This window comes from Aspergillus eucalypticola (assembly GCF_003184535.1).
Source record: "Aspergillus eucalypticola CBS 122712 chromosome Unknown BO83scaffold_15, whole genome shotgun sequence".
Taxonomy (NCBI): domain Eukaryota; kingdom Fungi; phylum Ascomycota; class Eurotiomycetes; order Eurotiales; family Aspergillaceae; genus Aspergillus; species Aspergillus eucalypticola.
Genome location: NW_020290289.1, coordinates 329224 through 351006, shown reverse-complemented (window position 1 = coordinate 351006; position 21783 = coordinate 329224). Strand labels below are relative to the sequence as shown.

The 21783-nt window shown below is 51.2% G+C and overlaps 9 protein-coding genes and 1 non-coding gene across 10 annotated transcripts; 4 read left to right on the top strand and 6 right to left on the bottom strand.

Annotated features, from left to right (window-relative positions):
- Positions 1-1180: 1180 nt before the first annotated feature.
- BO83DRAFT_446816 (GMC family oxidoreductase) lies at positions 1181-3454 on the bottom strand (the record flags this gene model as incomplete). Its single annotated transcript, XM_025536619.1, has 1 exon — positions 1181-3454. Exon 1 carries the CDS (start codon positions 3149-3151, stop codon positions 1181-1183), a length of 1971 nt encoding a protein of 656 aa, XP_025387261.1. The 5' UTR covers positions 3152-3454.
- Positions 3455-3530: 76 nt separating this feature from the next.
- Positions 3531-3603, bottom strand: BO83DRAFT_t167. Its single transcript has one exon. It is a non-coding gene; the product is annotated as a tRNA-Lys (tRNA).
- A 1145-nt stretch (positions 3604-4748) lies between these two features.
- On the bottom strand, positions 4749-6389 carry BO83DRAFT_399559 (proline permease PrnB; the record flags this gene model as incomplete). Its single annotated transcript, XM_025533326.1, has 1 exon — positions 4749-6389. The coding sequence occupies one exon, from the start codon at positions 6387-6389 to the stop codon at positions 4749-4751; it is 1641 nt and encodes a 546-aa protein (XP_025387260.1).
- A 756-nt stretch (positions 6390-7145) lies between these two features.
- Positions 7146-8799, bottom strand: BO83DRAFT_379170 (uncharacterized protein). Its single transcript, XM_025531442.1, has 2 exons — positions 7957-8799; positions 7146-7904 (listed from the first exon to the last, which is right to left on the bottom strand). Exons 1-2 carry the CDS (start codon positions 8697-8699, stop codon positions 7388-7390), a joined length of 1260 nt encoding a protein of 419 aa, XP_025387259.1. The 5' UTR covers positions 8700-8799; the 3' UTR covers positions 7146-7387.
- A 182-nt stretch (positions 8800-8981) lies between these two features.
- On the bottom strand, positions 8982-10854 carry BO83DRAFT_339696 (Zn(II)2Cys6 transcription factor domain-containing protein). Its single transcript, XM_025528554.1, has one exon. It carries the CDS (start codon positions 10718-10720, stop codon positions 9059-9061), a length of 1662 nt encoding a protein of 553 aa, XP_025387258.1. The 5' UTR covers positions 10721-10854; the 3' UTR covers positions 8982-9058.
- Positions 10855-11346: 492 nt separating this feature from the next.
- On the top strand, positions 11347-12506 carry BO83DRAFT_362634 (uncharacterized protein; the record flags this gene model as incomplete). The annotated part of the gene is made up of 2 exons (XM_025529525.1): positions 11347-11907; positions 11967-12506. 2 exons carry the CDS (start codon positions 11347-11349, stop codon positions 12504-12506), a joined length of 1101 nt encoding a protein of 366 aa, XP_025387257.1.
- Positions 12507-12852: 346 nt separating this feature from the next.
- On the bottom strand, positions 12853-14120 carry BO83DRAFT_399554 (glycoside hydrolase 5 family protein; the record flags this gene model as incomplete). Its single annotated transcript, XM_025533325.1, has 3 exons — positions 12853-13151; positions 13214-13342; positions 13397-14120. 3 exons carry the CDS (start codon positions 14118-14120, stop codon positions 12853-12855), a joined length of 1152 nt encoding a protein of 383 aa, XP_025387256.1.
- Positions 14121-17503: 3383 nt separating this feature from the next.
- BO83DRAFT_50710 (uncharacterized protein) lies at positions 17504-18153 on the top strand. Its single transcript, XM_025537403.1, has 2 exons — positions 17504-17871; positions 17957-18153. The coding sequence occupies exons 1-2, from the start codon at positions 17595-17597 to the stop codon at positions 17989-17991; spliced, it is 312 nt and encodes a 103-aa protein (XP_025387255.1). The 5' UTR covers positions 17504-17594; the 3' UTR covers positions 17992-18153.
- Positions 18154-18202: 49 nt separating this feature from the next.
- BO83DRAFT_50697 (uncharacterized protein) lies at positions 18203-18673 on the top strand. Its single transcript, XM_025537402.1, has one exon. The coding sequence runs from the start codon at positions 18394-18396 to the stop codon at positions 18640-18642; it is 249 nt and encodes an 82-aa protein (XP_025387254.1). The 5' UTR covers positions 18203-18393; the 3' UTR covers positions 18643-18673.
- A 100-nt stretch (positions 18674-18773) lies between these two features.
- BO83DRAFT_315087 (sugar porter family MFS transporter) lies at positions 18774-20456 on the top strand (the record flags this gene model as incomplete). The annotated part of the gene is made up of 2 exons (XM_025527603.1): positions 18774-19748; positions 19803-20456. The coding sequence occupies 2 exons, from the start codon at positions 18774-18776 to the stop codon at positions 20454-20456; spliced, it is 1629 nt and encodes a 542-aa protein (XP_025387253.1).
- Positions 20457-21783: the final 1327 nt, after the last annotated feature.

Below are 21783 nucleotides of genomic sequence, written 5' to 3'. Positions count from 1 at the left end.
TTGCAAGAGTTCACTTGCTACATAGCTTCATCCTCCACTTGATGAAGATAGTCGAGATGTTTCTGAAATGAAAGCAACTTCCATCAGTATCCTTCGTTGACAACTTCAAACGCAACCCAGCACATGTACAATCCGCAGAACAACCACAGTGGTTTTTGGTCTGGGTTCCAGTCAGGCAACATTCCTTCCTCTCTTCGTCCTTTTTTTCGAAGAAGAAAATTCGTTAAAGCTCGACAAAACAATGCAAAAGAGAGCACATTGCATGCAAATTCACTGCCAATGATGAAGATAGTGCGTGTGGTGCATATGTCTCGGACCCGTCGTGGGTCTCTTGCTCGTAGTACTATTATAACGAGACTTTTACGTCCCCTATTCTGCCATTCGCCTGAGTCTTTGGATCTTATATTTCCCTTTATGGCGTACGGGTGCGTTGGGTCCATGGCATCGAGTTCTCCCACGAGACCCTTCTCATTGTCACTGACTGCAGACCCTCAGTGCTGTTCTTTCGGCACTTCTTGGGAGACTGTCGCGACTCTTTCACCATTTGCTTGGGTATGTTCGGAACCGGCCATGGAGCGTTGTTCAGGCATCTTCTCATGCGGAGTGGCCAGATCAGAAGCATCGATCATCATGTCATCCTGATCTTAGCCAATTAGGTGTTCGTTGATTTATATACCTCATTGATGTTTAATCCACAACTATACTCGAGGCTGAAGCCTACAGACTGGTAGAAAATCAGCAGATGGTACTGCTTATAATCTTTTCGGAGGTGCAGCTAAGGTAAGGTGTAATCCGTTATCAGGACGGAATGTCCCTGGCTAGTTTCTCTAATCTCCGCCGTTACATAGTTTGGCTGATGGAAATTGCCAGTCTATGGGTAGCCCAAGGGGCAGCAGCCATATGGAAGATTGCGGGAGTGAGGAATTGAATCGTTGTGATACTTTTCCATCTCTCAATACTAGACTTCTAATCTCCTTGTCTTACCGCTCATCGGCCAACCGCATAAAGACTTATGTGTCACCATATCATGGAGCCCATAACTTATCCCTTTGTCTTTCAGAGGTTTGATGCACAAGACTAATATCCTGTAAATTATTTTTAGTCCTTGTCATCTTCGTACCGAATGCAGTTGATCATCTTAGCTACTCCATTTTCCCACAATCTCTATCCCTCCTCCCTCCTAAGTATTTCCAGCATCCTTAATAACCGACTCCGCAATCTTTAAAGCCATGGCATAAAACACCGTCATAACATGTGACGACAACTGCGTCGGCGGAATCGAGCCATCCACCACCCTCAACCCCTTCACATCATACACCTTAGCATCCGAATCCACAACACCACCTAGGTCCCTCTTCATCATGGAACATGTCCCCACCCCATGATAATTAGCGCGATAGTTTTGCTTCACATAATCGGCCCATTGACTCAGATTCGCTCCCTGTGGCACATATCTCCCCGGAACCTGCTCCTTGTCCACATACTGTTTCATGTCATGCGTATTGGTCATTTGCCGTGCCAGCCGCGTCGCAGCAGCTTGGCCGTACAAGTCTAAAATGTTCTCGAAGTAGCGTGGGTTGTATTCGAAGCTGCGGAGGTAGGGGTCGTTATCCAGGATCTTGACGTACCCCCGGGTGAATGGGATGAGGTTCCACAGGTCGAAGTGAGTGCTGTTGTCGGTATCGAGAAATAGCTCGGCGTAGGATACTTTGTCGGTTAGGAGCCAGTCTCGGTAGTTCTTGTATTGTTTTAGGAGGTTGGCCTTGTCGGGAAATCCGTTGCCTTTGACTGCGTGTTCGGCCCATTTGTCCAACTCTTTGTCGTCGTTCAGGATCTTTTTCATCTGTTCAGCTTCGTCGCCGAAGATCTCTTCAAAGGTTGCAAAGTAGGCTGCTTGACCCTGGCCGTTACCTGATTCCTTCGGCTTCGTAACTACCGAAGTAGTTGTTTGATCCTGCAGGTTATACCCCACTGGAAGGTCCAATTTCTGTTCGATTCCCGCCGCATCAAGCCAGGCTTTAGGACCGATCCCCGACCACTGCAGGATAAGGGGAGAGATTGTAGATCCGGCTGCCAAAAGGACCTCCTTCCTAGCCCAAGCATCCCACTTCCACTCCGGCTTCTTATGCACTCCAAACTCCACACCCTTCGCCTGCCACTTTGCCCCCATCCTCAAAGCCGCGCCATTATCCAAATGGACCTTCCCAACCAGCTCCCCCGTCAAAACAGTGATATACTGACTCAACTCCTGATCATCTAAAATCGGCTTCAACCACGATCTCGCAGCATCCGTCCTTACCTGCTCATTAGTGAGCGTATTCAAAAACATCGACACCCCAGTTGGATCCCCACAACAGAAGTCCTTCTGATTCACCACCCCACTATACGTTTTCTTCACCGTGCTCATCAACGCCCCAATCAACGGCGACCACCCATACCCGCGATCCCTCGCCCCTACCTTTACCTTCCCCTTCTCCGGCTCCCTATTATGACACCCAGCATCGAAGCTATGCAACGACCCAGCCGTAATATTATCCGTTTTTGGATCCCTCGGCACCTCAACCTCATCCATCTTCCCCTTCAATGCCGCCCAACTCCACCCCGTATTCTCAAAGACCTTTTCCCACGAATCAAGCTGCGACTTGTGAGGTCTCGTCCACGATCCGCCGTTGATTAGTGTTGACCCTCCGAGCCCATTCCCTGACCGAACGAGTCTAATGTCCTTGTCTAGACCGGTTTCCCCGTCATTACCGACAAGCTGCGGACTCGTCTCATAGGCATGGTCAACGCTGCTGCCAAATACCTGGCCGTAGGTATTGAGGTCGTCGATCTTGGGTCCGTATTCCCAGGCATAGAACCCGCTTTCGATCACTAGGACGGTGTATTTCTTCTCAGAGACTAGCTTTGCGGCAAGGGTTAGGCCGGTGAGTCCCCCGCCAGCGATTATGTAGTCAAAGGTTTGGTTGTGGATTATGCGGGGGTCGTCGGTGATGCCGTGGGGGATGGTGTTGGTGTTGAAGTTGTGTACATCGTCGTGTGGAGTATGCGAATTGGTAGAGAAAGATGGGATAGTATGTTGTAAGGGGGCTTGGAAGTTCTCTGCCAGGACATTGGAGAGAAGTAAAGCTGGAGCAAAGAAGAGCAGCTGCATGTTGGTGATCAAGGCGGCCCACGGGGTTGATCTTGCATTAGGCTAGGCTAGCGAAGGAACTGGTTTAGGATGGATTAAGGTAGACGATATATGCTCTAAATTCTAGCCACATAAATGCAGACCGTTCCAGACCTTTACTCCTGCCATGATTAAGTGGCCCTTATCCATGGTCTGAAGTCCAGCGGTGGCATGTTCATAGCTGATGGCCAGGCCCTACGCCACATGTTGATGGCGTCAGGTATAAGAAGGCGTATAAGATACCATTGGGGCATAAACTCCAATATGATTATGATTACTTAGAACCGGTCTCGAATATCACTTCTGGCAAGAAAAGAAAGGCCTGGCACTAGTTTCGGGGTAAAAAAACTCCGAAAAAGAAAGCCCAACGCGGGGCTCGAACCCGCAGCCTTGAGATTAAGAGTCTCACGCTCTACCGATTGAGCTAGCCGGGCTAGTTCGGTGAAAGTAGATTAATAAAACTGCTTGCTTAACAGATTCTATCGTTGGGACAGGTTTTTACTTGGTTGACTCGGAGTCATGATAGTGGGCACTGCGAAAGATAACCTAAACCATGGATTTGGAGGGAAGGTGGGGGAAGCTGAAGGTCTGTGTCGAATGAGAAGCGCCGATTCGGATCCGAAGTCATTCATATCCTAATATCTTCAACTGTCACTATTTCCTTTATCTCGAGGGCTAGATTCCCATGCTGTTCACAAGTAGCCAGCAATATTGCCTTTGGTGGTGGATGTCGGGCCGGGCCTGGATTGCACTGCAACCCGTTTGTTCCAACTTTCCGGGGAATTGCTCGCTCACCATATCAATTTCGGATAAACATCATAACATTAGTACGAGTCATCCATAACAAATTGCAGCCACTGCATCAATTGGTTTCTCGGCGTGGACTCACGTTACTTTCGTGGCTTCATATCTGACATACCAATGACCCCGACTACCAACTTTATTACCCTTCGGCCGAAACACAACACAAACAATCATAATATACATCAAAGTCTAGATGCAATTCCATTGTCAAGCAAGCCCGTATGTACCAACCATTGGTCGGAGTTTCTAACTTGTTTTGTTTCTCCAAGGCCAGTCTATTCAGTTGACCGATCTACCCTGTTAGCAAGTAAACCGAAGTCAAGGACTTTCCCAGTAGTAAAAGGACCGCCATTCCCGGAAAATATATACCCTCTTATTTCATTGGCCTTTTCACCCATCCAGCCATACATCCTATCCATCCAATCAGTTCCCGTGCGACACGCACTTGCATCAGGCAGGTGTGCCAAATCATATTTCGGCCCGACATGTGTGCCCTACCTATGGTATATAGTTATCCCCAACGCTCTGATACAGCAGGTCTGGCATGATATAGCCGACACTATGGTTCTTTCTAACACATAACAACACCGGTCTGCGACGCGATCGACACGATGGTAGTCAGCTGGTTATATCTATTCCAACCAGCCATGCTAACAGTTCAACGGATAAAAGAGGATCACTCGAATGAAGTTTGAACGAATAAGAACTCAACATGAGAGGTGATATTTAGCTAAATAACTATTAACCCAGCAACAGCACCCATGAAGTATCCGATCTACTCCACCAAAACCGCCAACTTCTTCCACCACGTATCCCTAACTCTTTCCGGCTTCTCCGCCTCCATGATCTCCCTCAATCCGGTATGCAAATCGACCTCCTCACTCCTCCACGCCCACGGATCATTCCAGTACACGATCCGATGAACAGCATATAACACCAAGAACGCGGGAATACCGATATACGCCGTGAAGAAGTTACTGGCGGACCACTCGGAGGGAAAGAAGCAGGTGAATCCATTGATCAAAGCGAGGAAGGTCGAGCCCGCCAGACCGATGTACATACCCCATGGCTGCATGCGCGATGAATAGGGTTTCTCGACGCCCTGCACTTTGACGGCTTTGTTGAAGCGGAAGTACACGACACTGCAACAGAACCAGGAGATGAAGCCGGAGGTGTTGGTGAAGTTGATGAGCCAGTTGAAGACGGTGTAACTGCCGCTGCCGACGGCCATGTAGGCGAGGAGGGAGAAGAGGGAGGAAATGGCCACGGCGAAGTACGGTACGCCCCAGCGGTTGCAGGCTTTGAAGATGCTGGGGGCGTTGCCGGAGACGGCGAGGGAGTACAGTGAGCGCGAGGACATGTACAGGAAGGAGTTGCCGGCGGACCAGGCGGAGGTGAGGATCGCAGCGTTGACGATGCTGGGGAGGACGGGGATGCCTGCGTTGGAGATCGCCACGACGAAGGGGGAGGAGGAGGCGTCGGTGCCGGAGCCGGCGGTTAGTTGTTTGGCGTTGGAGGAGCAGATGACTCCGATGGCGAGGGCTGCGAGGACGTAGAATATGACGAGACGGTAGATGTATCGACGGGCGGCTTTGGGGACGTTGCGACGAGGGGATTCCATTTCGCCGCCACTGATGACGACTAATTCGGGCGCGAAGATGAATGCGATGGCTGATTTGACGATGCACTGCAGAAGGCCGACGAAGCGACCGGCATCACCGGAGACAAGGTAGGTGTTCATGACTCCGGGGTCTTTCCAGTAGTGAAAGCCGAGGCGTTGACGGTTGGGACCACCGCCCCAGAAGAGTATGAAGGACAAGAGCAGCAACCCGACCAGGGTGATGATTTTAATGCCGGAGAACCAGAACTCAGTTTCGCCATATACGCCCACCGGTAGACAATTGAGAAGGACGATAACAACCAGCATGATGGTGATCCACACGGCCAAATTGACGTTCGGATGCCAGTAATCGATGACCATGGAGGCTGCGACAACCTCATACGGCACCAAAATTCCCAGCGAATACCAATACAAGTATCCCATTGCAAACCCCATACTGCGCGAGACGTAGCGAAAGCCATGATAGCTCATTGTTCCACCGTGAACGGGCATGTAGGCGCCGATTTCCGCGATTCCCGTGACAAGGGCGAAGACGAGGACAGAAATGAAGATATAACCGAGCAAGAGGGAAAGAGGACCGCCGATATGTAAAGCCTGACCAGATCCGACGAAGAGACCGGTACCGATTGTGCCTCCCAGGGCCATGAGCTGGACATGACGGTTTTTAAGGCCGCGCTGGGTGACCTTGTATCGTTCATCGAGGAGGTCGCGCGCGATCATCTCATGCAAAGCACCCGATTTCAGATCACCGGCTGCGATGCCCGACTCGGGGTCCGGATGTGATGTGGACGCCATTTCTGGTTTCTCTGATGGGGCCATGGTGTACGAAGACACTGCGAAGGGGAAGGGAGACGAGGTGAGGGTGAAGAAGTGGGCATCTCAAGGTGACAGAAGAGCAACGTCGTGCGACGTGCCCTGGTTATAAGTAACGGGAAAGCATAACGCTGTCCTCGTACCACTCGTGCCCTTGGCATGACATCGCTTACAGTAGGACAATCCCCGCAACCGGGACGGTCAGTGGCATTAACCAGTGAAATACATTGGATTCATGACGGTCGGGGGCATCCAGATGAATAGGGAATAGACGGGACAAGATAAGAAGATGCGGGGGAAATTAAGTTGCTGGGCGTGATTGGTGCTCGCGTGATGGTGCATCGGGCTCAAGACACGCTTATCAGCCACTCTTTCACCTCGCTTCCTTTGCCAATGCGCTCCTTAACCGGCCACCGGAAGGGATATGCAGGATTCCTGGTGAGGTGCAACCTTGTGGCAGCTCTTCCCCTGACTGGCTGCTGTGGCGTCCCGTGCCTCGGTTCTGTCTAGCGTGTCTCCTCCTGCCCTATCCTAGTCCAGCTGGCTATCGCTTCCTCTCGTATCGCCGAAATCCTAGCCTCACCCAGGGTCTTGCATACCCCTGAACCCTCTTTTTAAGCTCTCCCAACGCCTTCTACCGGTCCGGCCACCGGTCCGGCTGCTCGGTGGTCGTCCAGAAACTGTCATCCTATTCGGGGAGCTACCCGGTGTTGTACATATGCGCCATGCAGGCGTTGAGCCGGATCAGGCTCGCTTAGTTTGGTATGTGTTTCATATGATAAGAAGTATACTGAGCCAATCTTTGCCAGTCTTCTGGCCTATGTCTGCTCACATGTCGGCCATTGACTAGTAATAGACCAGCCACTGATAATAACACCTATACACCAAAGACGGGTGCAACATACATGCTAGCCTAGCCATGGCCTATTGGCCAAGCACGGTATCTCCTAGATAGCACTCACCCGGCTATCGCCCGGCAACTAGGAGTAATTATCACCACCCCATCCCAGGAATCGATCCCACTGCATCACGACCACGCCACGCTCCCGTCTCTCTCTCCCCAATGAATCAAGCAGCTGCATCTCCGGTGCCGTCAAGATCCTCCCCTCCTGATTCCGCTCCAGCGCCGCCTGCGTCACCGCCGGAGCTAGTTCGTCCGCTATGGCAGCCTCATCGCGATGGCGCGCATACCGCGTTTCGCCCTCCTCAACTCGCGAGAAATACCACACCGACCGGACGATGTCGTAGCGACGCTCAAGCAAAAATATAATCGGCCACGCGAGGATCCACACCTGGAGGATGATACAGAGAAAGTACACCCAGGCATTGTTGCGTAGCTTGTTCACCCAGTGGGGGTTGTATACTATTAAGTCGCGATTCGCCATGTCAACTGTGATGCTAATGTCGCCTCTGTATTGCAGACTGCGCAGATGGGATGTCAATGAGGAGATCAGAACAGAGCCATCGAAGCCGACGATGCTGCGGGAGAATTTGAACCTGCACAAGTCAGCATGCCGTAGGTAAATGTTTACTACCGGGGGAAGCGCACGATTTAACAGTAGACGGATCATCGCAGTATCGCTCACACCAGCCCATCAAGCTAGGACCTCCCTCGTCCTGTCGCACCAACCCGGTCGCCTCGTGATCGAGTCCTTCCTCCAGTTGCACGAATCGTGAGCGTAGTCGCTCTCCCACTCGCTGTCGGATTCGCTGTCCCAGTGGCCCTTTCCTTCGGCCCGACCACGTCTCTGACTTGAATCGTCCACCACGGTAGGTCTTTCGCGTATCATTATCCCGCACAACACTCAGCACATGCCATCCATCCTGGGTAGGGTCCAGGTCCAGTCCCAGGTCATCGTCGTCGCCATACTGCTGGGTTCCATGCTCGTGGCGTACTATGTATCCGTAGAGATCAACCTTGAAGGCAAAGTCCACAATCGTCTCCTTACGATCCTCCTTGCGATGGTGGTCGTGGCGGGTCTCGGTGTGGGAACCGCGCACGGTCAGGTACGGTCGCGGCGGGAACTCGGCTTGCTGGGTGATGAGGGCGTGCAGGGACGAGGCATCTTCGCTGAGAGATGGAGCGAGGGTGACGGTGGAAGAGTCGCGGTTGCCCGAGTGGACGCTGTGGTAGGGTTGACTTTCAGGAATGGGGGCATCGGGAAGATGAGGAAAGGAGAAGGTGGTTGCAGGTGGTGGAGGTGGTGGTGCTGGCCGGGAGGCGGCGGGGAGATTGGGATCACTAGCCACCGTCTCTTCGTAGGATGGGGGAAGATCTTTCGGTCGGCCCATGTTGGGGGAGTATTGCCAGTGACTTTTGAGGTTATGTGCTGCTATAAATTTGTAAAAGAATGAAGACCGATAGATCAATCCAGCGATATTACTGTGCAGCCTAAAGATCTGCTGTTGTGAAGAGTCAGATAGTAAGACGAGGCTGTGTTGCAGGGCAGATTCGGGCTTGGCGGCGAGGCTGTCCATTGCGGCCTCAGGTTGCTGCCTACTTTAGGGGATATGCTATAATTGCAGAATATTTCAGAACATTGACATAGATATCATGAACATAGTATTGACATAAATCATAAACCATAACTCAATTCATCACGCAAAGATGCACCACAAATAACACTGAAAGCACAATTTACGAAGGGCCATCATATAAACGCGCCCTTTCTGACCCTCCTCGCCAAATCATCTATCTTCCCATCCAAATCTGCATGTACAGACCTATCCAAAATATAAAATCTTCCTTCAGAATCACCAGTCTCCTCCAACGGAATACGGAGTAGCTGCGTGACCCGCAAGAACTGCTCGCGGATCCACTGAAGCTGTCCAGGTCGGAGAAAAGACACCATTCCCTGACCATAGTCCTCTATGAAAAATTCCACCACACGACTCAGCATACTCATGATATGCCACGGCCCTTGGGCAATAATATGGCTTCTGTGCTCGTCTTCTGACTTTTGCGCGGACTTTTGCTGGTTGGCGTTTCCTAGTAAGCGATAGCTAGGAAGCCGAATTGATGGGTCGGTCAAGTCGGGAATACTCAACAATCCGCCCTGGTTACCAAGGTAAAAAGGTACGCTGTAGCAGACCGAGTCGATAAGCTCCTGGAGAATGTACTTATATTTGGCGAAGTCTTCATCTCCCGTTGAGATTCCAGCATCTGAATGCGCAAGACGCCCTGGTGGGTTCGTACTAAGCGAGCTGAGAATGATCTTGACGAGCAAGAGACGTTGAGCGCGCCATTCATTCCATAGTGTTCCAACCTGGCATGAAATATAAACGTCGCAGATGGAATTGTAGGTTGGTATCGATGGGTCGAGGGAACTTCCATCCGTGAGTCTCACGGGCTGCAAATGTTGCGGGACCTTTCGTGCCCAAGCCAGAAGTTGTTCGTCAATGCGTTTTGCCTCGGCTATCCAATTTCTGGGAATCTCTGTAGAAGACACAAAGCTGTTATGTGCTGCCTGCTGCCAATAACTTGCATGTAACTCGGCAACAAACGCGCCGATTGCATCCAGGGCGGGCCCAAAATTACCTGGCGCAATTTTCGGTTCTATGCACCCAATACGAGAATGGGCCGTGCTCTGCAGCAGCCGTTTCTGACGTATCGCCGAGGAGATTTCAATATGCAGGATATATCGCCGAATGTGGGCCATGAGTGACCCATCGGGACAATTCTGATCGGTAAATGGGAGCAGGGAGACGGCTGCGTCGTGGTGGACCCTTGTGGCTGATTTTCTCCCGTATATGACAGCGAAATTTTCATAGAATTGCAGTGCTAATACTGCTAGAATGGTTGCTGGATTTGTCCACTCATTGCGATCCTTGATGGTCTTTCGAAGACAATTGATGGCCTGGGCATACGTTTCCCGTGATGCTCGGGAGCTACTCTCGTGTCGCCAACGCGACATTATCTCCGAAGCCACGGCAGTCACCGCGAGTGAGAGCGCCGAGTTCTGCTTCTCAGAAGCGTATACTGGGACTAACATCTCGAAAAACCCACGGGAAGATCTCATGTCGCGACCCATCATTGCGTAATGCCGAATGAAGAATGGGACAGCAGGGTCGGGGTCGGATAGCGATCGCAAGCAAGGAACCAGTTGCTGATTCTGGGCTGCATGCCTCGAAGCAATGTCATTGCACACTTTGGAGGTTTGGTCTTTGAACCTTATCTTGACAGGCTTCGGTTTGTAGCCCCCGCAGCGAATGTTGAGGCGTTGACACGAGTGACATTCTGGCTTCGCCTCGTCACATTTGACCCGTCGTGATTTGCATGTAACGCATCCTGCAGAGGGGCCGTAATTGACCATATTGAGAGTGGGGTGGCCCAAAGAAGCGATGATGTTGCGACAGAAGGAACAACTCTAATCGTTCATGAGTAAATGGATTAAATAGGGGTCCAACATGACAAGGCTGAAGCTCGGCCCCCACTCAGTGCCTGAACACGACGCAGAATCAGGCTAGCTGTGCGGAGGCTGCAACTGCGGCTGAGATTCTGTCCTACGGGATGGGGTCTTGGCCATGTCTGTCGCAAAAAAGATACCAAGTTGGGTATAGTGTGGCACTGCTATAACTTTAAACATGCTTGAGTCTGGGGTTTCAGCTGTCCAGATAAGCAAATCTGCAGGGTTTGATCTGCCAAGACTATTAATAGCTGAGCCTCTGTCGGGTTCTAATTTATCTCACAGTGCTGTTTAAGGTCATCCCTTCGCAAAACCCTAACCCATCTGGGCAATGTTGATGTCTTCTGAAACGATGCATCGCCCGCAGGAACAAGAGCCCGGGCCGGTAAATAGGGTGCTCGAGCACGAAAGATGTATAAATCCACCTTCTCAGTAACCACCAACATGCTTCGAATGCATCACATTGCAAAATTCCACACTCAGAACCTCGACTTATCCTATTCCTCCTCGACCACACCCAACAACTCATCAAAATGGTCAAACCCACCCGGCCCCCAGCCAACAACTTCGTAGCCACCGCCCGCAAGATCTACAATCCGATCGGCTTCGCCAAAGGCTACAACTTCATCCTATGGATGATATCCGCCGGCGCCTTACTCGGCTTCTCCCTCGCCCGACTCATGTACCTCAACTTCGACGGCATCTTCTGCCCAGCAGACCAAAACAAAGCCGATGCCCTCCCCGGCGAATGCTTCTACTACCAAGATACCCGCGGCCGCGTCGGCATCCTCCTCCACCTCGGCGCCATCCTCCCAGCCTGTCTCCTCGCCTTCCTCCAATTCGTCCCCGTCATCCGCCACAAAGTCATCCTCTTCCACCGCATCAACGGCTACCTGGTCATCATCGGCTCTTTCACCGGCATGGCCGGCGTGCTAATGATAGCAGAGCACAGCTTCGGCGGTGGCGTGAGCATCCAAATCGCCCTCGGCGTGGCACTCATTATCTTCCTTAGCTGTATCTGCATCGCTTATTATAATATAAAGAGATTGCAGATCGAGCAGCACCGCGCGTGGATGATCCGCGCTTGGGTCTGCGTGAGTTATCCCATACCCCCCACCTTTTTCCCTGAATATTCCGTACTAATACCCAACAGGGCGGCTTCATCATAACCATGCGCATCATCGGCATAACCACCAACAAAGTCCTCGTGGCCCTCGCCCCAAACCAATACTTCGTCTCCTACTCCTGCTCCGAGATCTCCTTCATGCTGAACGGTAACCAATCCGTCGTGCAATCCCTCCATCCGTCCTGCACGGGAGCTAATCCGAACGACCATGTCCTCGTCAACGCTTTCAGCTCCAATGGATCTGGGAATGTGGACCAGGCTGCCGCTGGCCTGGACATCAGTTTCAGTGCTGCGGCGTGGCTCGCGGTCGCTATTCATGTCTTTGCGGCTGAGCTGTATCTCCATCTTACTCCAGCTGAGTCGGCGAGGCTGAGGAGGGTGTCGTATCAGAGACAGTTGGAGGCGGGGATGAGGAGACCCGGGAATATGGGGTTGACGGCGGAAAGGGTTGGTGATGCGGAGCCGTTTTTGATGGTTAAGGGGGAGGAGGGGGGAAAGGGGGGTGGGAGTGAGCATGAAAGTGAGGTGGAGCTTACGAGGGTTGGGGGGAGGTATGAGAGGGATTAGATGGGTGTTGGGTGTTGGGAATTTGGTTTGGGGTGTGTACTGAGTGTTTATAATGATGGGTTACGATGGGACTGGGTAATATGGTTTTTTTCGTCCTTTCTTTGGTTTTTATTCTCCATTTGTTCGATGTATAGATAGCATGTATGATTGATACCAGCAACAAAGCAAGTCCCAGTATACTACCTGATCCTGAGTAAAGTAATCGAAGCGATGATTTGCCTCTCGAATTGTACCCTATCCAAACTTAACGTTCAGTTATCATCCTTCACACCCTCCCTCCGGCGCATTCTTATGTACAATACCCCTCATAATGTATCAACTAGATATATCCACATCTCCCTATCCCCTACGCGCTATCAATAGCAGCCACATGATCCGTGACCAAACACTCATAATCGCTCGTCCCATAGTAGATAGTATTCCCATCATCCGGCGACTCGCCCGTGCTCAAATCATCACCGTACTGCCAGAACAGATCTGCGCTGACGCCCGTCGTGTTGAGGGCTGTCTGCTGCCACGGGCTCTCCACACTGCAGTGGTTCGAGGTGACGCCGTATTCCTCCAGTAGACAGGGCTTGCCGGCCGCTTTGCATGCCGCGCCGTGTGCGCTGATCCATCCGTTGCCCCAGTCGTCGGAGGTGCCCCCTTACTTTTTGTTAGTTCGGATATTGATGGGAAGTACAGGACAGAAGGGGGGAGGTGCATACAGCTATCAGGGTACAAGTGGAGAGTGCCAAAGTCAATAGTATCGATACCGAGGTTCATGGTGAAGTTCAGGCCCTCGGCGAATTGGTACGGGTAGCTGCCGTCCGAGTCGGTGTTGAGGCCGAAGCCCTCTACTTTTCATTAGCACCCACCTTGTTTCAGTCTCGAATATTTGGGGCACTCACCATCACCAATGCAAACCATATGATCCGCATCCAACCCCTTAATAAACTTACTCGTCTTCTCAATCCAATCATACAACACAGTAGTATCACAACTGGGACATCTCGGCTCATTCGCCAACTCCCACGCAAACACCGCCGACGAGTTACTATACCGCTCCACGACCGTCTTGATATACGTCTGATACGCAGATTGCATTGTATCACTCGTATAGAAATCTGTCTCGTCGGATCCGCCATACGCGCTCACGTACGCGGACATACCACCGTAGTCGGTCCAGTAGTTGACAAAGTTGATGATCAATTTGATGCCGTGTTGTTCGGCGGATGAGACGACGTAGTCGAGGCGCTGGAGACCGTCGGCGCCGGTGTTGATTGTTGATTTGCCGTCCTGGTGCAGTTGGTACCAGACTGTGCCGGAGGAGGGCTGTGTGGTGACGTCGTTGAAGCCCCATACGCGGAGGATCTTGAGGCCGGATGACTTTAGGTGGCTCATCACCAGGTCGACGTCCGAGTCGTCTGTTAGGAAGCCGATCCAGTAGCTGTTCGTTCCGGCGAAGTAACCGGTTTCGCCGTCGATGCTGAATTGGAGGCCCGAGGTGCTGGCGAAGGAGGTGGAGGCGCTGCTGCTGCTGGTGCTTGGTGCAGGAGAGGCTTTGGGCAGGGCTGTGGAAAGGTTGGCCAGCGCCAGGCTGGCCAGGGTGAGGAGGGAGCTGGAGAGCTTCATTGTGGTCGTTTGCTTGGCTGCTTATGATACTGAAGTTGTGTGGGTTAAGCTGGCTTTATAGCTACTCTGCCCGCTGCCAGTCGGTTTCTGCTACACGGACTACCCTCCGTTCTGAAATAAGCAGTGACCTGTAGGATGACTGGGAAGAGGTTCTGTCTCCAGTCTTGGACCTCCGGATACCGAGTTGAGAACGGAGCAGTGACGATCATCGTGGCAGTTAATCAATCTGCAGATGCAGGTGTTTTGTCCGTGCTCGATTCGGTATGGCGAGACCCTCTGCGGTTGTTTCAGGTGATCTGAGTGGTTGAATCCTGCGTCAGGGATTGCTGGTGGGGATGATGTGTTACATTTGCGTTGAGTATTTTGATGAAGAGTCTGCTGTTTTATTTTATATTTGTTGCTGGGTTGGTTTCATAGGTGGTGGGTGGTGGATGGATGGTCTGATGGGGTGCGGATGGGTGCGACCGGAGATGAACGGCAATTTTCTATGGGTTATTTATGTCAGTGAGAAGGCAAGATTGACAGGACTAGGATACATATGAGGAAGACTAGATATATGATGATACGGAAAAAGGAATAGTTTCTGCGATAACTGGCTTATTTCTCTCACCGGTCGGCGTGGGGCACTCTGGATAACCACGTGTGTGGCAGCGGGAAGATCGGCGGGACTCCAGTGCGTGTGACCCCAGGAACCACTGGAAACCATCCACAAACAAGGGAAAAGGAAAACAAACTGACAGTATCTCCATTGAAAATCACCTGTCAGTGTCGTTAATACTTTCTGCCGAGTCAGAGGACTTGTGTAGTGGGTTCAATGATGTGTAACGTTATAGCGGGTTTGTCGTCCATCTTCGTCTATCAGTCCCAAATATATATTTCCTCCTTAGTAGTACTATACATGCCCCCTGGTATGCAAATTGTCCCTGCGGTTGCTGGTAATAGCCCACCGGTTATCTAGTAGTAATACTGCTGCGAATATACTTTTTTTTTTTCATTTATAATCACGGTGACTGTAAGACCCGATCTACATCTGTAAAATGATCCCCCTGTCTCATTGAAAGCAGTGTATCTACATCATGGAAGAGCTAGGTAATAAGGATGGTGATGTCTCGAACACTTTTACTGAATTATAAATATTGATTGTTTTTTTCATTTGCAATCGAATCATAGAAGGCTATGCAATGGTCGTATCAAGACAAAGACTTAAGTCAGATCAGTATTGATGCATAAGTACTTGTCTACAATGTATTCGCCTAACTAGCACCAGCTGAAATGTTGAACCTTATACCATTGACCTCAATGGTAACAAGTTAGAATATCGTTAGATCCTAAGTACTAGTGTTACCCGAAGATTTGCCGGGACTACCAATGGAAGGATGGAAACGTATGATGGTAGCAGGTTCTACCCTTCCCCAGCCGGAGTAGCCCTTTGCAAGAGCCTACGATGCTACGACAGAACCACCACCCCAGACCGAGTCTAAAAGTGCTGACACCTTAAATCCGAGAAAAAAAATTCAACCTCATCGCGTGGCTCGGAGTTCACCCCACCCCCTCATCTCCTCATTCTACTAGAGTAGCAGTCGTGCGACTGGAATTGCATGAAGCCGAACGACAGAGGATAAAGTATGATCCGGAGGGCAGGGCTGAACAACCAAGCACAGTCCCTGGAAAGGAGAGAAGAGACAGAGTTTTCCATCCAGATCATCAATGATTGGCTCTCCTTCAGCTATGTTGGTCGGCCCGATGCTGAGACTACCAAGCTAGCGAGACGGCGTTAAGCATAATTGACTGAGTTAATATCGGCGTAAATTGGGATGCAGCAGGTGACGAGCCGATGCTCGGGAGACATTCCTCCAGAGTTCGGACGTGGAAAGGAACAGTCGGAAAAATGTTTCTGAGGAGAGAAATTGTGGGAGGCGGCATGTGGGGAGAAACAGATGTACCGAGCGGGGTGCGGGTTGGGTGTTTGTGGACTGCCGTAGTGCGTGTATGGGGTAGGGTTAGTCATCCATTGTTGTGTCAACAGATGACTAGATCCAGATATTTATCTATAGATAATAGGATATAGAGGATGTCGATAGATAGAGTTTGGATGTAGATCTGTCTTTGTCAGGGGTAAGCTTATAATTAGCAATTCCCAACGCTCTTGGTGTTGGCAGGGTGCTTCTGCATTGTCCATGTGTTTGATGACATTCCCAGCCTGGAGTAAGGAGCGGCACCCCACGGAGAGGCAGATGCAGGGACAACACCCCAGATACCCTGTTTCCCTCCCACAAATTGCAACATCGTGCTGTCTGCATATGGCACCATCACCGCTCATGTTTCTGTAGTCGGCTGACCAGATCTCGGTCGAGTTCACACTTGAATCTTCTTACTTGGAATCTTCGACCAGGATCTGGACTCTCGTCGCTACCGGGTTCCGCGCTACTACGGAAGTGGCGCTGAGGGCTGCCGGGAACCAACTTGCAAACCAGGTATGACATGGTGGTTGCTGTTCCAGAAAGGCGGAGGAAAGCCGGGCCGGGCCTCTCCAAGAGTCCGAAGAAACCAAAGCAGGAAGGTTCCACGGGGATTCTGTTAGTCAGTTAGTCAGCCGGGGTGCCGCCGGAAATTAACTATTAGTTACGCTCCCCCATATGACATACGTCATCTTGCATTAGCCGACCACGTGTGGTAGCCAACCCTAGCCCTCTGGAGTCTGGATGACATCTTTTCCGGAATGTCAGTCTATTAGTCATGTCCCCGGTCGCATGGGGGAATCTGGAGTGGTCAGGGACCATCCCACGCGAAATGAAGGGGATGGAGGGGGAAAGGAAAAAAAAAAAAAAAAAACAACGCATATTATCGCTGATCACCCTGCGTAGTGTATTTTGATTTGCATAGTAAGATTATCGGTCATTATCCTAGTGGTAAATTGAGCACATCAGGTCAGCCCGCGTCGTCATGCCAAGGTGCAAGATGCAGTTTCGCTGACGATGATGTTGCAGCCAAGGCAGCCACAAAGCTTCATTGGATCCGGTGGATGGTTCCAGAGCCAACCAGTGGTGTCGCCGAGTGCCACTGAAAATTCTTGTGTGTGTGCAGTCGGCTCGGTCGGGATTCTGTGGCAGCTGCGCGCGTGCAGGTTTTCGTTTGTTGGCTGAGTAGTCCCTCGTCATGCCGTGAATCGGGGCCGATTCTCTCGGTCGGCCGTGGTCAGTCCCAGACGTTTAGGGTTGGAAATTTCCTCGTGGGCGCAGCACATTTTCGGGCAGGTGACCGACAAGAATCGGGATCGCTAAGGATTGAAATCGGTACAGCATGTCTTGGGATTGCAATGGCCACATCTACAGTTTCCCCAGAATATGCAGAAATGTATCTGAGCGTAGTTCGATCATGATAATGAACTGACGTCTACTAACCTCCGCATTTTCCCCTCTTTTCCCCCCTGCAAGGATAAGAAAATCCGGGATATCGACTCACCGGTCAACGAATATGGGAATCTCCAGGTTGGCATCTCCGGCCCTCCAGGAAATCCCTGCGTTGGGCTCTTTCTCCCACACACTCCAGTCCACACTTCCTCCACCTCCAGTCCGTCTGCTTCCGAGCCAACAAGCGGCGATTTGCCCTGCCGAACTCTGGAGGCCTGCCCGATGGGGTATAGGGCACCGGTCTAGTCCCGAAACAGTGGGTCGCCTCTTTCTCATTAGCCCCGTGACTGGAGAAGGTAAGCGGCTTCTCCACGTTGGGCAAGAATCCCTTTCATTTAGTAGTATTGCTCGCCTCCCCTTCCTCTTTCATGTTCCTGCCCTCCTTCAGCTCGCTTCTCTGCAAAACCTGGCTGACACAGTTGTAAGCAATGACACGGTATCCCGTCTCATCATCCCGATAAATGTACAATACGTTGTATAGTCTTTTCAATCTATAGACTTATGAATCTATCATCTATCAAAACAGGCTTCTAAACGACGCCATATCATTCCGCCTTCTTCCACCCCCCGTTCCATGGCTATTCTCTTACATGCGCCTCCTATCTGTCCTCCCATCCTGACCCAATAATGTTGATCCGTTTTCATCTCCTCCGGCTAAAGTTCTGTCGCCAGAAGCCAGTGCCGATGCGCTGAGCCAACGAGCGTCCGCCACCCGACCCTCCTTGCCCCGAAAGGGCCGTGGAACCCGAAGTTATGCCTGCTCCCCCTGGTACGGCCGGCCCTTCCCCAGCATTTCGGCTGTTCTGACTGGTCTATCGGTTTCGGCCGGCCGTCCATTTTCACTGGTTGACGGCCTCTCGCTCATGAATCGTCTTGGTCGGTCTCCCCCGGCGGCACTCGCTGCGGTGCTGCATCTGATGTCGGCTCTCCACACGTCGGCTCTGACGCCCCCCTCCCCCGTGGATCTCTTTTCCTTGGTGAAATTTTTCTCTCTGTCGTCTCATACGATGGAGGACATAAAAGGGCTTGCATCTCCCCAGATTCGAGCACTTTTCTATCTTCCATCTCAACCCCGACAATCATCACTTATCTTGACTTTTACCCTACGGTGATCTTCAACCAATCCCAACCTAGGGTCTCCTCCTATTACTTTATTTACAACCTTTCCTCTTCTTTATCTTGTCTTTGACTTGACATCCTTCCCCCACTGACAAACAAACAAAACATCCTCCACGTGTCCACCATGGGTGTCGAAACCTCCGTTGACCACGGGGAGAACATCTCCCCGGCGGTCGCTCCCCAGCAGCACTCCAGCCAGGAGTCTTTCCAGAAGCCTCTTGGCGGTGTTGACACCCCTGTCCCACGCGTGACTATGCGGGCCTTCATCATGGCCGTCTTCGTCTCCATGGGTGGTCTCCTCTTCGGTTATGACACTGGTCAGATCTCCGGTTTTGAGCAGGAAACCAACTATCTCCGCCGCTATGGTATGCAGAACGCCGAGGGCGACTGGTACCTGAGTGACGTCCGCTCCGGTCTCTTGACCAGTCTTCTGTCCATTGGTACCCTGGTCGGTGCTCTCGTCGCTGCCCCCATCGCCAACAAGGTCGGCCGCAAGTGGTCCATCACCATCTGGTGTGTTATCCTCATGGTCGGTTTGATCGTCCAGATCTCCGCCCCCTCCGGCAACTGGGTCCAGATGGTCATGGGTCGTTGGACCACTGGTCTGGGTGTTGGTGCTTGCTCCCTGCTCGTCCCAATGTACCAGGGTGAGAGTGCCCCCCGTCACGTCCGTGGTGCCATGGTCAGTTGCTACCAGCTGTTCGTCACCTTCGGTATCTTCCTGGCCTACCTCATCAATTTGGGTACCAACACACTGGAGGGTACTGCCCAATGGCGTATCACTCTCGGTCTGACCTTCCTGTTCGCCATCGTCCTCGGTGGTGGTATGGCTTTCTTCCCCGAGTCTCCTCGTTTCGAATACCGCCACGGCCGCGTCGACCAGGCCCGTGCCACCATGGCCAAGCTGTACGGTGTGCCTGAGAACCACCAGGTCATCCTCCAGGAGCTCGACGAGATCCAGAACCAGCTCGAGGCCGAAACTGGCAGCGAGAAGTGGTACGAATTCCTCACTGCGCCTCGCATGTTCTACCGTATCTGCCTGGGTATGGCCCTGCAGACCCTCCAGCAGCTGACTGGTTCCAACTACTTCTTCTACTACGTATGTATTCCTACAAACATCTCTACAATGGTTCAACATACTAACATCTCATAGGGTACCACCATCTTCAAGGGTGCCGGTCTGTCCAACAGCTTCGTTACTCAGTGCATTCTGGGTGCCGTCAACTTCGCTTGCACCTTCGGTGGTCTGTACACCGTTGAGAACTTCGGTCGTCGCAAGTCCCTGATCTTCGGAGCCCTGTGGATGTTCGTCTGCTTCATGATCTTTGCTTCGATCGGTCACTTCATGCTCGACGTCGCCGATCCCGAGAAGACCCCCGGTGTCGGCAAGGGCATGATTGTGCTTGCTTGCTTCTTCATTGCCGGATACGCCATGACCTGGGCTCCCATGGTCTGGACCATCACCGCCGAGCTGTACCCCTCCAAGTACCGTGCCCAGGGTATGGCTCTGGCCGTTGCTGCCAACTGGGCCTGGAACTTCCTGATCGGTTTCTTCACTCCCTTCATCACCAGCGCCATCGACTTTGCCTACGGATACGTCTTCGCGGGCTGCATGTTCGTCGGAGCCTTTGTCGTTTACTTTTTCGTCATGGAGGGTAAGGGCCGTACTCTTGAGGAGCTTGACTGGCTGTACGTCAACAAGGTCAAGCCCTGGAAGAGCAGCAACTTTGAGATCCCTGCTCTGCACTCCTTCCAGTACGAGGAAGAGCGCAAGCAGTCTCGTTCTTACCACGCTGAGAACGCGTAAATGTCGGTTTAGGAGTTTTGGGAGATTGTCTATATATGTTGATGGATATGGCTTGCATGATACTATCGCATGTTTGCATGTTGCATGATTCGCATGATACCTTATTATTTTATACCATGTACTGTTAATTTATCAGAGTTGATGCATCAACTGGATTTCGAAATTTTATATCCATTCGAGTGATCTTCTTTTCGCTTCTCATTTTACTCTTTGTAGTGATTGATATTGCTCATCTGGGATAAGGTGGTGAGCCTGCATTTTATAGTATTTTCTTCATAGTTCTATCTCTAAGACTCATTAATAGATATTGCAGTCCGGTCAACCATATCTTCACATATGCCATTCATAGCCGTCCATAGAATTCACCCCAATCAATAGTGATGAAACCCCATCATTCAATATCCTCATAGTCATGATAATTCCAAATAGTTTAAATCCCTCCATATATTATCCCAGAATCCTCCCAACAGTTCTACTCATGCTCCCTCATTTTTTCACCATGCAGCACCACCAACCCCAAGATCACGTGAACACCACATCGCCACCCTCGCCACTCCCCCACCCAACCAATCAGCATCACCGACCTTGTCCATGACACCGACACATCTGGAAACGTCGATCGGCATGATGGATCGGCATCATGCTGACTTCGGCATTTAATGGAACCTTCCCGACCACCATGTGACCGCATTCAACCGGCATGTTCCCATCCCTACATGGTGAAGTATATTTCGGGAAGTTGCGAAAAAGCAACATTTATCGGGGGTCTCCGTCGCTTGATGGTTTCCGTCGCTTTATCGCTGAGCATAATGCTAATCGCACGTGAGGTCACGAGGGAGTATATAAGAAAGACTTCAAGTACCAGGTCATGTACCTTCTTTAGGTTTCATGCCTGGAGGTAGGGCGAGGGGGGACATGGTCGATACTTATTTGATTATAATGGGGGGTTTCTATAATATGGTGGGTTTTGAATAGCATTGGCAAAGTGATGTCTCCAGTCTGGTCTGGTTGTTCTGTCGGGTGCTGGGAGATGATTCTTTGAGGTTACAAGAGGGTACTTCCCATGTTGCAGGAGATTGTACAATGGTACATGATGCCTCTTACTGCTCTATAGAGGATGATATCACCAGTCTACTTGAGACTTCTATGCCTGGTCAGAATACAGACCAATCTTTGAAAAAGACACTGGAGAATGGTCTTTTATTCTCCATGCTACCTGCTGGAAGATCCTTCTGAAAAAATACCAGGCGGTAGATGCAATATTGCAAAGGCTAGCAAGATTATAAATGCTAACCTCTATTGTTCATTATGGTGATGGCACATATAT